The 14,051-nt window shown below is 47.8% G+C and overlaps 2 protein-coding genes across 7 annotated transcripts in view; one reads left to right on the top strand and one right to left on the bottom strand.

Annotated features, from left to right (window-relative positions):
• The window catches only part of CBX1 (chromobox 1), a 30,126-nt gene extending 27,186 nt beyond the window's left edge, over window positions 1–2,940 (bottom strand). Inside the window, exons 1-2 of one of the 2 annotated variants that reach the window (XM_042916058.1) lie at window positions 2,836–2,940; window positions 2,518–2,606 (exon numbers count right to left, since the gene is read on the bottom strand). The gene's annotated coding sequence lies outside the window, so the exon portion shown is untranslated. Of the gene's footprint in view, window positions 1–2,517; window positions 2,771–2,835 lie in introns of those variants that run through there. The other variant, XM_042916059.1, reaches the window with a different exon arrangement.
• A 201-nt stretch (window positions 2,941–3,141) lies between these two features.
• Window positions 3,142–12,579, top strand: SNX11 (sorting nexin 11). Of its 5 annotated transcripts, none has more exons than XM_042916046.1 (10): window positions 3,147–3,210; window positions 5,492–5,551; window positions 6,532–6,586; window positions 7,024–7,110; window positions 7,415–7,515; window positions 9,381–9,476; window positions 9,704–9,916; window positions 11,032–11,107; window positions 11,427–11,500; window positions 12,212–12,579. In XM_042916046.1, exons 3-10 carry the CDS (start codon window positions 6,545–6,547, stop codon window positions 12,366–12,368), a joined length of 846 nt encoding a protein of 281 aa, XP_042771980.1. In that variant the 5' UTR covers window positions 3,147–3,210; window positions 5,492–5,551; window positions 6,532–6,544; the 3' UTR covers window positions 12,369–12,579. The 5 variants fall into 5 exon arrangements, with proteins under 5 accessions (XP_042771983.1, XP_042771980.1, XP_042771985.1 ...); XM_042916047.1 differs by lacking the exon at window positions 3,147–3,210 and adding an exon at window positions 3,986–4,010; XM_042916049.1 differs by lacking the exon at window positions 5,492–5,551 and having other exon boundaries at window positions 3,142–3,210.
• The last annotated feature ends 1,472 nt before the right edge of the window (window positions 12,580–14,051 follow it).

The raw sequence follows: 14,051 nt of genomic DNA, 5'->3' as shown, positions 1-14,051 counted from the left end.
ATAAATAAACTTTAAAAAATAAAATGAAAAAAATAAAGACATTTATTGAGTAACATATGAGGCAATGATGCTAAGCCCTTATATTACTTATAATATAAGGTCAGGGTGTTTTCCTGTTTGGCTCACTGCTTTATTCATAATGCCTACAGCAGTGTCCAGACCCATAGAAAGGGCTTAATAAATATTTGATGAATGAATGGATACATTCTGCAGATATACTCTGCGGTTCTCCAAGTGTAATCCACAGACTCTGGGAGTGCCTAAGGTCTAAGGGAGTCTGCAAGGTCAGAACTATTTTCATGATAATATGAAGACATGATTTGCTTTTTCACTGTGTTTACATTTTCACTAATGGTGCCAAGACAACAGCAGGTGAGATGGCTGGCACCTTAGTGTGAATCAAGGTGCTAGACTCACGGTATTCTCTTCTGCCACACCTATGCAATAAAATAATTAAGAAGCCATTTTCAAAAATTAAAAAAAAAAAAAAGCCACTTTCAGGGTGCCTGGCTGGTTTACTCTGGCTCATTCAGTAGAGCATGGGACTCTTGATCCCAGGGTTATAAATTTGAGCCCCCTGTTAGGCATACGGTTTACTTAAAAATCTTAAAAAAAGAAAAACCACTGGGGCGCCTGGATGGCGGGTTAAGCGTCCGACTTCAGCCAGGTCACGATCTCGCGGTCCGTGAGTTCGAGCCCCGCGTCAGGCTCTGGGCTGATGGCTCGGAGCCTGGAGCCTGTTTCCGATTCTGTGTCTCCCTCTCTCTCTGCCCCTCCCCCGTTCATGCTCTGTCTCTCTCTGTCCCAAAAATAAATAAAAAACGTTGAAAAAAAAAAATTAAAAAAAAAAAAAAAAAAAAAGAAAAACCACTTTCACATAAACTATGAAACAGTACAAATAATTAATTTTGCGAAATCTCTCTTCTGGAGTATGTATCTTTTAAATGTTCTGTGTAATGAAATGGGAGTTTTACATAAAACCCTTCTGCCACTTACTGAAGTATATGGTTGTGTGATTGAGATGTGTGAACTGAACGAGCTTTATTTCCCCCCATAGAACACCATTTTTTCCCATCTAAGTACTAACCAGGGCTTACCCTGCTAGTTTCCAAGATCGGGAGTGTTCAGGATTACGGACATGGACTTTAGAACACAAGTTTTGTGGGGCACCTGGGGGCTCAGTCGGTTGAGCGTCAGGTTTCGGTTCAGGTCATAATCGCACGGGTTTTTGAGTTTGAGCCCCGCGTCGGGCTCTGTCCTGACAGCTAGGAGCCGGTTCCAATTCTGTGTCTCCCTCTCTCTCTGCTCCTCCCCTGCTTGTGCTCTGTCTCTCTCTCTCAAAAATAAATACACACTAAAAAAAAAATTTAGAACACAAGTTTTGCTTGAAAGAATGACAGGGAAACTATAGTTATTCAGACTTGCATATTTGAATGGAATGAGCCTGGCACATGAAAGAAAAGTGATTTAAAGTACTTTTGTCAATGATAAAATTTGAGCTTTCAAGAAAAAATTGTAATTTTGGAAAAGGTGTTTGGTATCCACCAAAGTGAGCTTGACAGCTTTCCAAGATTTTTGTGATGAGATCAATGATTGTAATGCATGTGATTTTTTTTAATGTTGAGTAGTGAAATGCATCAATATTTGGAAGATCTGCATAATTCAGTAAACCAATATTTTCTGAGTGGTTTCAGATTCCCCATTGCAATTAATCTTTAAGAAATTACCGTTTGTTGAGTTTTGCTAGTATCCACAGTTATTGGAGAAGGCTAAAAATACTCCTTCCTTTTCTAACTATGTTATCTGTGAGAGACTGGAGTTTCTTCATTTCCTAGACCAAAATAACATAGCAAATCAGAGAAAATGGGGAGGAAATATGGGAATCCAGCTGTCTTCTATTATGCCAGACGTTAAAGAGATTTGCAAAATTGTAATGCAATGACACTCTACTAATTTTTGGGGGGAAGTGTAGTATATTTCATAAAACACATTAACATGTATTGGTTTATTATTATTTTAGGTGAATTAATACATGTTCTTAAATTTCTCAATTTTAATTTCTAATCCAGTGAATATCCCACATAAACAAACACTCTTAACCAATTTTGAAGAATGTTGGGGTGCCTGGCTGGTTCAGTCCTCAGGACATGGGACTCTTGGGGTCGTGAATTGGAACCCCACGTTGGGCGTACACTTTACTAAAAAAAAAAAAAAAAAATGTAAAGGGATCCTGAGACTAAATGTTTGAGAAAAGCTTTTCTGAGGTTTGTGCATAACCTTCATTCTACAGATGAGGAGACTAAGACTTAAAAAGATTTAGGATCAGGTTAAGCCCCCACAGTCCAGTGTAGTGCTGGGTATTGCACCAAGGCCGTCTAAAGCCAGAGCTTGTATTTTGTGACCCTTTTTCCTTGACATTATTATCTTTGCAAAAATTACCTTTAAACAGGTTGTTAATAGACGTTTCAACAACATAAAAAAAATCATGATATCCAACGTATTTTCTTTTTTACTAACCAGCTGCGCGATTCTTCTTTGGGCTTGTTTCCGCGAGTCAAACGGGTGTTTGCTGGGCCATCTCAGTTCGGTTTTCGCTCTGACAATCCCTGGTTTTACGAACGTGAGTTGGTCAGTGGGTTCGCCCGCCCTTGATAACTCCGCGGGGGAACTGCAACCCAGTGGGTTCAAATGGGGAAGCTCTCGGGACTTTGAGACATTCCAGGAATGTGGGCGTTTTCTTCCCCGACCCTCCCACACTCCAGATGGCCCTCGGCCCGACAGAAACGAAGGCGACAACCTCCTCACACCTCCCGGTCCGGGGACCCTCTTTCGGACCTTTAATGACGCCCCCTGGCCGCTGACTGGCTGGGCCTGACGACGACGAGCGGGACACGGCTCTGGACTGGCCGTCAGAGCCCACTCACCGCTCCTCACCCGCGTCCACTCTCCAGTGTCCCGAGTGAGTCTCAGGGGGCCGGGACTCCGGCCGGGGACTGGGCGGAGCGAGCGCGCCGCCTCCGGAGCGGGAATCTCCACTAAGAGCTCCGGCCTGCAGGGGCGGGGCGTCCTGGGCACCCGCGATTGGCGTGGCCGGGAGCCTTCTCCCGTCGTGCACCGGGGCACCGGCCACTTACCCGGAAGGAGAAGCCGAGGCTGGCTCTATGGTGCGGCGCTGGCGGTGTCGCTGTGGGGAGTGGGTGCTGCTCTCAGGTGAGGGGTCGTGGGCGGGACCGCGGGGACAGATCGCTGCTCTCCAGTGAGGCTTGAGCGTCCAGGCTGGCGCTTGGGGGTGGGGTTCTCGCTTGACGTTTTAGGGAAGAGGCTGTCTCACGTCCCGGGATGAAGGCGGGTGCTTGCTCCGGATCCAAGGAAGGAATCCCGGCTTTTCCATTTGTTTTCAAAGTAGAAAGCATCTTTGCTTTCCACTCCCCAAACTGAATCGCCAAAGGAGAAGAAGGGTCATGGGGCCCTTTTGCTCCTAGTTCATTAAGAATGGAGAGGGAGTGGTCAGAGTAAAAGAGTTTGGGGACAATTACCCGAACGGCTAGGGGTAGGAGTAGTGACAAGTATTTTACGGGGATGGAGGCGGTTCTTGCTAGAGTGTGGTCGCCTTTGTGATTTACCTTCCATGTGTAAGGAGTGGCAAATTACAAATGGACAGAAGGATGGAGTGGAGCTGCTTGGTTGGGAATACACAGAACTTGGTCAGAAAAGGGAGCATTCTCTACCACGTGTGGGTGTTTAGGCAGGAGAGCTTTTTGAGTTGCCATCTGGCACCAAGGGCTCAAGAACGAGTAAGAAGGGATAGGAGTCTTGGTGGCTCAATATACTTTTATCACCTGATGTAAAATAAATGTTTTTTCATTTATTTTGAGAGTGGGAGAGAGAGAGAATCTTAAGCGGGGTCCGCACTATCAGCGCAGAGCCTGACGCCTGGCTGGATCTCGGGAATTGTGAGAGCATGACCTGAACTGAAATCAGGAGTCAGATGCTTAACCTACTTGATTAAGGTGTTTTTAATTTGTTTTTAACCTCTTTTTGAAGTAGTTTAAATGGGGGTTAAAATGGTGGGAAAGCCTTGAATTACTACCTTGAATTGTTAGGACACTGGAGAGCTTTACAAGGAATCTGCTTTGTATAAAGCAAACAACTGGATTCTTCCCGGAGATATTGGTGCTGGTACAGATGGAGAAGGAAAAGGAAGCTTTGGATGTGACTGAAAGGACCCAGGAAATGCAGTTAGTGCGGAGTGGGATGCATACGTAGCTGTAGCTGAGAGGATCGCTGACTTACCCTTATTTAGATGACCTGGATCCATCTCCCAGATCACGAGCCAAAGTTAAAGAACTTCCTCCTTCCCCTTCACAGGCAGAACTGAGCATTTCCTTGTGAGGAGTGGCATCTATGCGGAGGAAGCTGATGGAGAATAGTAGTTACTAGAAATTATTATTTGGAGTCTGGGTTTTTGTATTTGTTCCAGTGTCTCGCGTGTTTAAGGGCAAGTTACAATCGAAACTTTGTTGGTGCCCTTTAAAGTTAGATTTAAGTATACAGCCTCTTGGGGGGTGCTAGGATTTTTTTTTTTTTAAGCGACTTTATAGCTATTTGTTTCTAAGTGGTTTTAGCCCCAAAGGAAAGGAGAGGGACTTGCACTTGGAGGTGGTGGAGGGCCCTATACAAACTCTACTTGAGCCTCAGAACGATGACCATTTAATTACTAAATTATGGTCCTGAATTTGGCAAACCTTTCAAGGCACAGGAGATGTGTTGAGCCCCACTGAGTGTATAAATGACTATGATTTCCTTGTCCTCATCTTTCCCATCATTACTTTTGTGAAAAAGACACTTCAGAATATTGAACCCTCTGCTTCTGTGCTGACAGTTTACCAAATGGCTGAAAAGAGAAGAGAACATTTTATTATTTTTTTAAAAATCTGAGGTGGTTAACTGTTCACAGCTAGTCGGTCTGTTCTTTTCGGTCACAGGCATATGACTGCTTGTATCGGAGATGTTATACTTTGGGCGTTACGGAATTGGAATTTCCTTTCAGTTCAGGACCCCTTTGTGACGGTGATTTCATCAGATGGAAAAATCAGATTGTGGGCAAGAATACGAAGAGGGTATTACGGTCACAAAAACTCTGGTTTGCTCAACAGTGTAGCCCAATCCTGTCACATACCACGCAGTTTTGTCTCTGTGTGCGGTGGCTAGGGTGGAGAGATCTTCTGGTATTCTGGAAAGAATTGGGAAAGTTGTTGGCTCTGCTAATTTCGTGGTGTAAATGAGCTCCCCTTCTCTTGAAACGTTAGCCTTGTGTTAGCAAAACATAAAATACAAAGAAGCTCATTACACACTCTTCTAATGGTAAGGCAGAACTAATAAGAGAATGTGTTTCAAATTAATTGTAGGACTGTAAAAATGAGTGGGTGTGTGAATGGGCATGGGGGGTGGGGAGGAGAGGGAGAGCTTAGAGATAGTCTTGTTTTCCCAGGAGCCAGCCTGGATCATTTGTTGGCAGTACATATTGGCTGAAGTCAGTTTTCATTTCAAGGTAAATTGGAAAGGGAAATTAAACCTTATTGTTCTGCTCTTAAGAGAGGAGAAGGGGGTGGAGGCGGCAGCCAGGGTGGATGCTGTTGGAGTGGTTCTAGGAGTAACAAGATTAGTGCTGTATTTTAACAGAAGGTGACATCATGGGCCCCTTTGGACTCGAGTAACCCTGTGCTGTAGGCTTCATGGTCCCCTTGTCGGAGTGGGCGATGTCGCTGCACATGTAAACTGCCACACTGGGGGAAATCAGGGGCTTAGGCTTTAATGAATCTTTACAAAGGAGCGGAAAACATCCCGAGCCGACCTGTGTGCAGCTGTGGGGTGCTTGGGCAGAGGTACAAACCGGATAGCATGTCGAGAGAGGAAATGATTGGGAGCCATTGGCTTGGGTTCCGGAGAATAGATTAGATAAAGGAAGGTTGCCACTGGGCAACCCACTCAGGTGCTCCCGGAGCTCTCCAGCTCTATGATTTACCTCTGGGTAGGCGACTGTAGTCTTAGCAAGACAAAGAGAGACTTTTAAAAGCCTTGGTGTTTGTGGGGCGTGGTTGCCTCTAAACCGCCAGGAGGGGGCAGTGTTAGGCTCGCTTGCTAGGGTGTGTAGTGTGTGCCGGTGAGACACTACTGTCACCTGCAATCCTCAAGCAGAGGTTTTACAGCTGAACTTGCCTGTTCTGGCTGCTGGAGGTGCACACTGCACAGACCCAAACCTGCTTTGGCTGGAGGTGGCCTAGTTAAGGGTTCTGGCAGTGGTCTGCACAGGGAGTCAAATCATCTGGGTTTTTAGCTTGGCACTGAGCTAACGGGGCGGAGGGGGGGGATTTTTTTGCTTCCTCTTAAGTTTTACAAGAGAACGAAAAAAGTTGCCTGGGTTTTCCCAGGGGTTCAATTAAGAATTTTCAGGGTTTTGCCTTGGTGAAGAGTGATAAGAACAGAGGCATACTAACCGTGATTGTTGCCCTGTCTTCTGTCCCTTGTCAGATGTTTTCTTCCAATGGGCTTTTGCTGTAGGATGTTGGAAAACCAAGAGCAGGAGGTAAGCGTGTGGTCTCCAGGAAACAGGTGGGTAAAAGTTTGGTGGGATTTGGGAAAAGATGCAAATCATTGCTCCGTGGTATTGTACTGACAGTAATACCTCGGGGGTGCTGATGAGCTCAAAATAAAGGCAGGAGAAGGAAATCCATAGTAAAGCCATACAGGGAAATGAGACTCCATTTTGACCTTTTCCATTCGTTGGAATATGGTTGAATGTCACATTCACGAGGGCAAGGATTTTTGTCTCTTGTTCATGTTCTGCCCCCAGTGCCTTAGACCCGAGTCTGACACATAGTGGGTGGTCAATAAATCCTTGTTGAATTGAATGAATAAATGAATGAAAGTTGGTGCTGATTGGAAAAATCTGGCCACCTGTGTTGTCAAAGTTGCCTTACTGTGTGGCTGAGCCGAAGCTGAAGGAGCCTTTCTTACCTCCAGGAGGTGATCACTGTGCGTGTTCAGGACCCCCGCGTGCAGAATGAGGGCTCCTGGAATTCTTATGTGGATTATAAGATATTTCTCCACGTAAGTGCATCACACTTTTGCATTGGGATCAACACTCTCTAGCACTGAGGGCTAGTGCTGAGGCAGAACCTTTTTGTGGGTACTTTGACAGTCTGGAGACAGAAGAAAAGGAGGGAGGAAGGGCATGAACTTGAGATAATGGGTGAGAGTTGCTTTCTGGCTGCCTGGTGGCACCTTGCTCTGGTCAGAGCCCTTGATCAGGCCTGATGGCTTGGATCCTCCGTCAGAGGGACCATGGGGAGTTCATGTAAACTTGGTCTTTTTCTACCTGTTTTTTTTCTTTTTCACGTACTTCCTCCTGTAGACCAACAGCAAGGCCTTTACCGCCAAGACGTCCTGTGTGCGTCGCCGCTACCGTGAGTTCGTGTGGCTGAGAAAGCAGCTACAGAGAAATGCTGGTTTAGTGTGAGTTTGCTTCTGCTTCTTTCTTGGATCTGAGACTGGTGCTTATGTGAGAACCAGAGTTTACAATAAAAAACAAACAAACCTGGCAACGTGTCAGGCACTTAGGAAATTGAGAAATGTGTTCTTAAATTATGTTTTCAAGTCAGTGGAAAAAGTAAAGGCAGAGTTCTTATTTCTAGTATTTTGACCTAACAAAGTCATACAAATATCAAAAATATTTTTTTTTTATATGCATATTCATCCAGGGCTAAACAAGTGTACTGCTAGCATTTTATGTGTGCGTGTCACTGGTTATCAGAAACCTGTTAGCACCTGGACTTAATGTGACGAGTGGTGTTCCTGTCCATTTGACCTGTAAAAAATCTTAATTTTTTTTTCTTTTTTGTGCAGAGAAATTTTCTGAGAGACATAACAGACTGAGGGCCTTAGGGAAAGTAGTACTGTTCACTCCTCACTTACACCATCCCAAATAAGTCCTAAAACTGGAGACAGTTTAGAACAGAATGCTCTGGGGACAGGTGGCCTGTGGGTGCCCGAGCCGGTTAGTTAACATGTGGGACTGATGAAGCCGCTGTCATGGGTCAGGTCCTCGTTGCCAGTTGGGATTTCCTCTGACGGATCCTGCATCCTATTGCCTGGCCTGTTTTTTTTGTTTTTTGTTTTTAAGTCTATTTATTTTAGAGCAAGAGTGTACGCACGCACACGTGCGTATGAGTTGGGGACAGGGCAGAGGAGAGAGGGAGACACAGAATCCGAAGCAGGCTCCGGGCTCCGAGCTGTCAGCACAGAGCCGGATGTGGAACTCGAACTCACGAGCTGTGAGATCTTGACCTGAGCCGAAGTTGGATGCTTACCCTACTAAGCCACCCAGGGGCCCCTGGCCTGTTGTTTTTTTAAAAATATGTTCATAATAGAAGCTAGGGAGGTTTAAAGAATTTGTGGATGGCTTGCTACAACTCAACTACTTTTAGAAAATTCTAAGCATGTGACCTGCTTGGGTTGGAGGAGGTAGGTCTTAATTTACATGCAGGGACCCAGCAGGCTCCACATCTCCGTGTCCAGGTTTCTTCTTCTTCTTCTTATTTATTTATTTATTTATTTATTTATCTATCTATCTATCTATCTATCTATTTAATTTATTTTTAAAAATTTATTATTTTTGAGAGAGAAAGAGCGAGAGAAGGGCAGAGACAGAAGGGGGACAAGGATCTGAAGCAGGCTTTTGTGTTGATAGCAGAGAGTCTGATGCGGGCCTCGAACTCACGAACCATGAGATCATGACCTGAGCCGAAGTTGGACACTTAACTGACTGAGCCACCCTGGTACCCCAAGTCTTTTCCTTTTTAAAATAAGAGCTGACAGGGGCGCCTGGATGGCTTAGTTGGTTAGGTGGCTCTTGGTTTTGGCTTAGGTCATGATCTCTTGGTTCTTGGGTTCGAGCCCTGTGTCGGGCTCCATGCTTCCAGTGCAGAGCCTGCTTGGGATTCTCTCTCTGCCCCTCTCAAAATAAATAATGCACTTAAAAAACAGACAAACAAAAAAACCCTAAAAGCTGATGGTGGGAGTGGGTTTTGTAAACAATGTAGTATAGCAGCAATGAAGTTTTGAAGTCATAGATGTGATTCAAATACCAACTCTGCTGGTTACTAGCTGTGTGACATCGGGAAATTTACTTAACTTCTCTGATGGTGCCTGACACATGGATGTCCCGCAGTCGGTATTAGCCTTGCCCCCCTCCCCACCTTATTAAAAGCTATGTGTATTGATTTGTGCCTCTTTTTAGGGGGTTTCCTCGCTTAGGGGGTGGAATGACTGTCTTTAATGTCACACTCATCTTGGGTGTTCAACATTATGTGACCCCACAGCCCTGTACCTGAACTTCCTGGGAAGTCAACCTTCTTTGGCAGCTCCGATGAGTTCATTGAGAAGCGCCGGCAAGGTCTGCAGCACTTCCTGGAAAAGTGAGTGGGCGTGGTGGGCTAGCACCTGCCTCGTGCGGGTGGGCGGGGAGGGGGAGGGGGCCAGGCAGAATGGTCCCTTTGAATAGACAGGCACATTTATGGTAGATGCCTTTCTCGCACCCCCATACCTTCAGTGCTCCCTCAAGCCGGAAGCTCTTCAGCAAGTGGGGCTGGGGAGGGCAGCTGCTCAGGGTGATGCTGTGTTGTACGTCCTGTGTTTTCCCCAGGGTCCTGCAGAGTGTGGTCCTCCTGTCAGACAGCCAGTTACACCTCTTCCTGCAAAGCCAGCTCTCGGTGCCCGAGATCGAAGCCTGTGTCCAGGGCCGAAGCCCCATGACGGTTTCTGACGCCATTCTTCACTATGCTATGTCAAACTGTGGCTGGGTCCAGGAGGAGAGGCGGGGTTCTTCTCACCTGGCTAAAGGAGACCAGCCTAAGAGGTACTGGAGCTCTCATTTCTGAGGCACCGAGGGCTAGGACTACTGTAGCCCGGGCCAGTGAGGTGTCCGTTGGATAGAGAAAGTCCTGTCACGGCATTGGCAGCCTTTCAGAAGAGGCCTCCTTCCCCTTGTGCATGGTTTTCTCATCTTGTGCGCTAGGGTCTGAGCATCTGGGCTACCTCGTCCCTGGGTAGCAGGCTCTCCTATTGAAACTTGGGGAAAAGAAGAGAAGACTTTCTCATTCTGTTCTTTATTTCTCTCCCCGCCATTTTATGTAATTAATTAATTTTTTAAATGGTTATTTTATTTTTGAGAGCGAGCATGAGCAGGGGAGGGGCAGAGAGAGAGGGAGGACAGAGGATCCGAAGTGGGCCCTGAGCCGACAGCAGCGAGCCCGATGTGGGGCTCGAACTCCTGAGCTGCGAGATCATGACCTGAGTTGAATTTAGACACTCAACTGACTGAGTCACCCAGGCACCACCCCCCCCACTCCCGCCCTGTTCAAGTAACAATTTTGGGGCACCTGGCTGGCTCAGTCAGTGGAGCGCGTGACTCTCAATCTTGAGTTTGTGAGATCAAGCCTCACATTGGGTTTAGAGATTACTTAAAAATAAAATCTTATAAAAAAAAGTAACTTTATTGAGTTATAATTTACATATTTTAAACGTCATCCTTTTAATGTTACAGTTAATGTAGTTTTTAATTTGTTCACAAAGTTGTGCAACCGTCAGTCACCATAGTCCATTTTAGAACCCCAATTTTTATCATCCCCAAAGAAACCTTGGACCCATTAGCAGGGACTCCCCATTTTCCCAAACTCCTAACCCCTGATGAGCGCTAGTTTACTTTCTGCATCTGTGGATTTGTCTGTTCTGAACATCTCACACAAGCAGAGTCATACGAGGTGTGGTCTTTTGTGCTTGGCTTCTTCGACTCCGCGTTTTCAAGGTGCATCCGTATTGTAGGGGGTTTCAGTGTTTAATTCCTTTTTATGGCCAAATAATACTCCATTTGTATGGCCGGCCCACCGTTTGTTTGTTTGTTCACTTGTGCTTATCTATTGATTTTTGTTTCTCTGCTCATGCCCTTCTTTTTCCTGTCCCGTCCTTTCCCAGTTGCTGCTTTCTTCCACGATCGGGCAGGAGGAGCTCTCCCTCACCACCTCCCAGGGAAGAAAAGGACCATTTCGAGGTGTGGGCTCCCGTTGTTGACTCTGAAGCTCCTTCCTTGGAAAGCCCCCCTCTGCCACCCTCCCCCTCGCCATCATGCTGTGATTTTACAAGACCCGATGAGGGGACATCTGCTCCTCAGCCAGTGAGGAGGGCCATGGCAGGGGACCATGCTGTGCCTTTGGACCCTGGGCAGTTAGAAACGGTTGTGGAGAAATGAGCTCTGGTCTGAGCCCTGGGTTCTGCTCCAAGGCGGCAAGGGGACTTGCTGGGGTGGGATCGGGCACAGGGTAGGTGTGGGCAGTTGGGACACTTAGTGTCTTACGGTTGCCTCTGCTCAGGTTGGTTGCACAGAGGCGGGTCGCAATAGCTCCTCAGGCTTCCTCCGCAGGATTAAACACTGTACAGTTGTAAGGTAGGCGTAAGGCCCGCGGGCTGTTGGTTTTGCACGGAAACACTGGGTGGGGGGTGGTATATTTACTCCCCTGGGAGCTGAGTTTCTTTAGATGTTCGTTAATGGACCCGAGAGCATTGCCTCAGGTGACTGGTTTTGGGGACCTGCAAGTGGCAGATTTTAAGCTGTCCTATTGAATACTGACCCAACAGAAACACTTGCGTAGTTGTATTCCCGGGGGCTGTGTTTTTGCTGCGGCCCTTGGAGCACTTTGTTTCTGGGAGGCTGGCCTCTTGCCTGCCTCCTTTGGTGGACCAGGGGGTGAATGTCGATTCTCCCACCCCCTCGCTTGCCTTCCTTCACTAATCCCACGGAACGGAACAGTGCTGTGACTCCTCTGTCGCCGGGGTTTCCCGCATATCTTGAGACCTCTGTCTCACCGCGTGGGGCCTGAGATTCATGAAATAGCTCATGGCCATCTGCGGAAGAGAAGCGGTCGGTCACAGCCCGAGGAAAGGCAACGGCTCGGGGTTTTGTTTTAGAAAAGGCTGTCCTGGGTCCTGCGCTGTCGCTCTCTTTTCCGGTTACAAAGCAGAGATGTGACTGTGTTTTCTGCACGGTTAGCGTGGGCTCCTTTCTTTTTTGAATCCTTCTCTTCTCCCTGAGTAATAGCCTCCTGCCCCCGGGGCTTCAGCTACCACAGTGTCCCTCTGCTGTGTTGCTGTGTTGCAGGGAGGCCGTATGTTCAGTCCAATGGGGCGCAAGGGCTTTGTCTGTGCCTGGAGAGAGGGCTCTGGGGATGGAGGTGAGGAACGACACGCCTTCACACAATGAGGCATTCTGCCCTCCTGCTGCCATAATTCCTCTCCGTGGAGAGCCGAGCGGGTAGGAGCCGAGTGCCGCTGGCGGTGTGCATTGCGTGGCGCTTAGGTGTGGGTGTGGGTGTGGGTGTGCGGTTCTCCTCTCGCCCACCCCCCCCCCCTCTGGCTACCGCGCCCTGTCTGCGGGCTCCTTTAACACCAGCCTGTGCTGTGGGACTGTCATGGCATTTAGTTCAGAGTTGAGGGGCTTTGGCCTGAAATAAAATTCCAAGTATTTAAGACGGTTGTTGCCATTCGTGTCTAACAAGCTGTAGCAGAGGAGGAGGGAGGGAGGGCTGGCAGTAGTTGCTTTCATAAATCATGAATTTATCAGCGTGGAAATAACGGTTCAGAGCCGGGGGCCGCAGCTCTCCGGCACTGTGTGTGCCGTGCTAGTCCACCGCTGAAGGAAGGGTCGTCTTCTGGAGAGCCAGGATCCGGCTTTTCTCGCACTTGTGGGCATGAACCTTGTTAGGGATAATTTACCTGCTGCCGCTTCCGTCCTCGCAGCCTGTCTGAGGTGCCAGGTGCTGAAAGAGAAATAAAGTTTGTCAACAGGCAGATGCAGAGCCCTGGCTGGGACCCATCCCTCTTTCCTGCCCGCCTCCCCTGGGTCTCTCCTTTATATGATGCAGCGGAGCAAGGCGAGGCTAGAAAACCTACAGAGGCAAATCCAAAATGTCAAAAGAAGTTCATTTAAAAGGGGAAAAAAACTCCATACGCAACCCTCACAAAAACTCGACAGATGCTAAGCTAATGGCATCCGCTCTGCCGATTGGTGGGGATGACTCATGAATATTAATGAGTCCAATGCTCCAAATGGTGCAGCTGTGAACCCAGCTGTGCCTGAAGCTCTCTGATCTCGAAACTTCCAGACAGGAGCCGGAGGTGGTCTGTGTCAATTCCCTACTCAGCCAAAAAACAGCAAGCTGGGTTGGCCTTCTTCTGTTCGCTCCTTTTCTTCCTGGAGTTGGTGCTCAGCAGCTAGTTCTGCCAGCAGGGTAGGCTGCTGGGACAGCAGGAGCCGTTCAAAGACACGGATGCGATTTTTCTGACTCCCGGCTTTTTTAATGATCCATTACCAGCAGTGCGTACAACAGCAGCTCAGTTAATCCAAGGCCAGGCGCCATCCCAGCACCGTCTTGTGCACAGTTGAGTGTATGCCATGGGAGATGTCCTAAGAAGGGAGGGGAAGAGATTTTCTGATGCGGGCCTGGAGTTGCCAGGAAAACAGCAAAACCAGTTTCCTCTCCATCCAGGCAGTGCCATTGGCCTGTCACGTTTTACTCGGTCCCTGCGTGTGCTAAGGGCTGGCTACCAGGGCTGGCGAGCTCCGTAGGGAAGACGGGGGGGGGGGGGGGGGGGGGGGGGGGGGGGGGGGGGGGGGGGAGCCCCTGGGGAGAGGGGCTGGCCCAGCTGTACTCAGCTCAGCTTTTGTGGAACTCAAGTATTTTGCATTTGAACTTAGATTTGAGCTGGGCTCTGTGCCTGATGTAGTCACCTTTTTTTCTGACTGCTGCTTCTGTGGCCCAAGTCTGGTCTCTCCTGTTACCCGGGATAAGTGTGCTCATGCTCATGGCTTTCATCTTGTTTGGTGGATGGAAGGGTGTGTGTGTGTGTGTGTGTGTGTGTGTGTGTGTGTGTGTGTGTGTGTGTGTAGGGGGGGGAGGTAGGTTTTCTTGTATGAAAATAAGTCTCCTTTGCATCCTCTG

This window comes from Panthera leo, chromosome E1, assembly GCF_018350215.1.
Source record: "Panthera leo isolate Ple1 chromosome E1, P.leo_Ple1_pat1.1, whole genome shotgun sequence".
NCBI classification, from domain to species: Eukaryota; Metazoa; Chordata; class Mammalia; order Carnivora; family Felidae; genus Panthera; species Panthera leo.
Note: the sequence above shows the minus strand (reverse complement) of the source record. Positions and strands in the feature narration are given on the sequence as shown.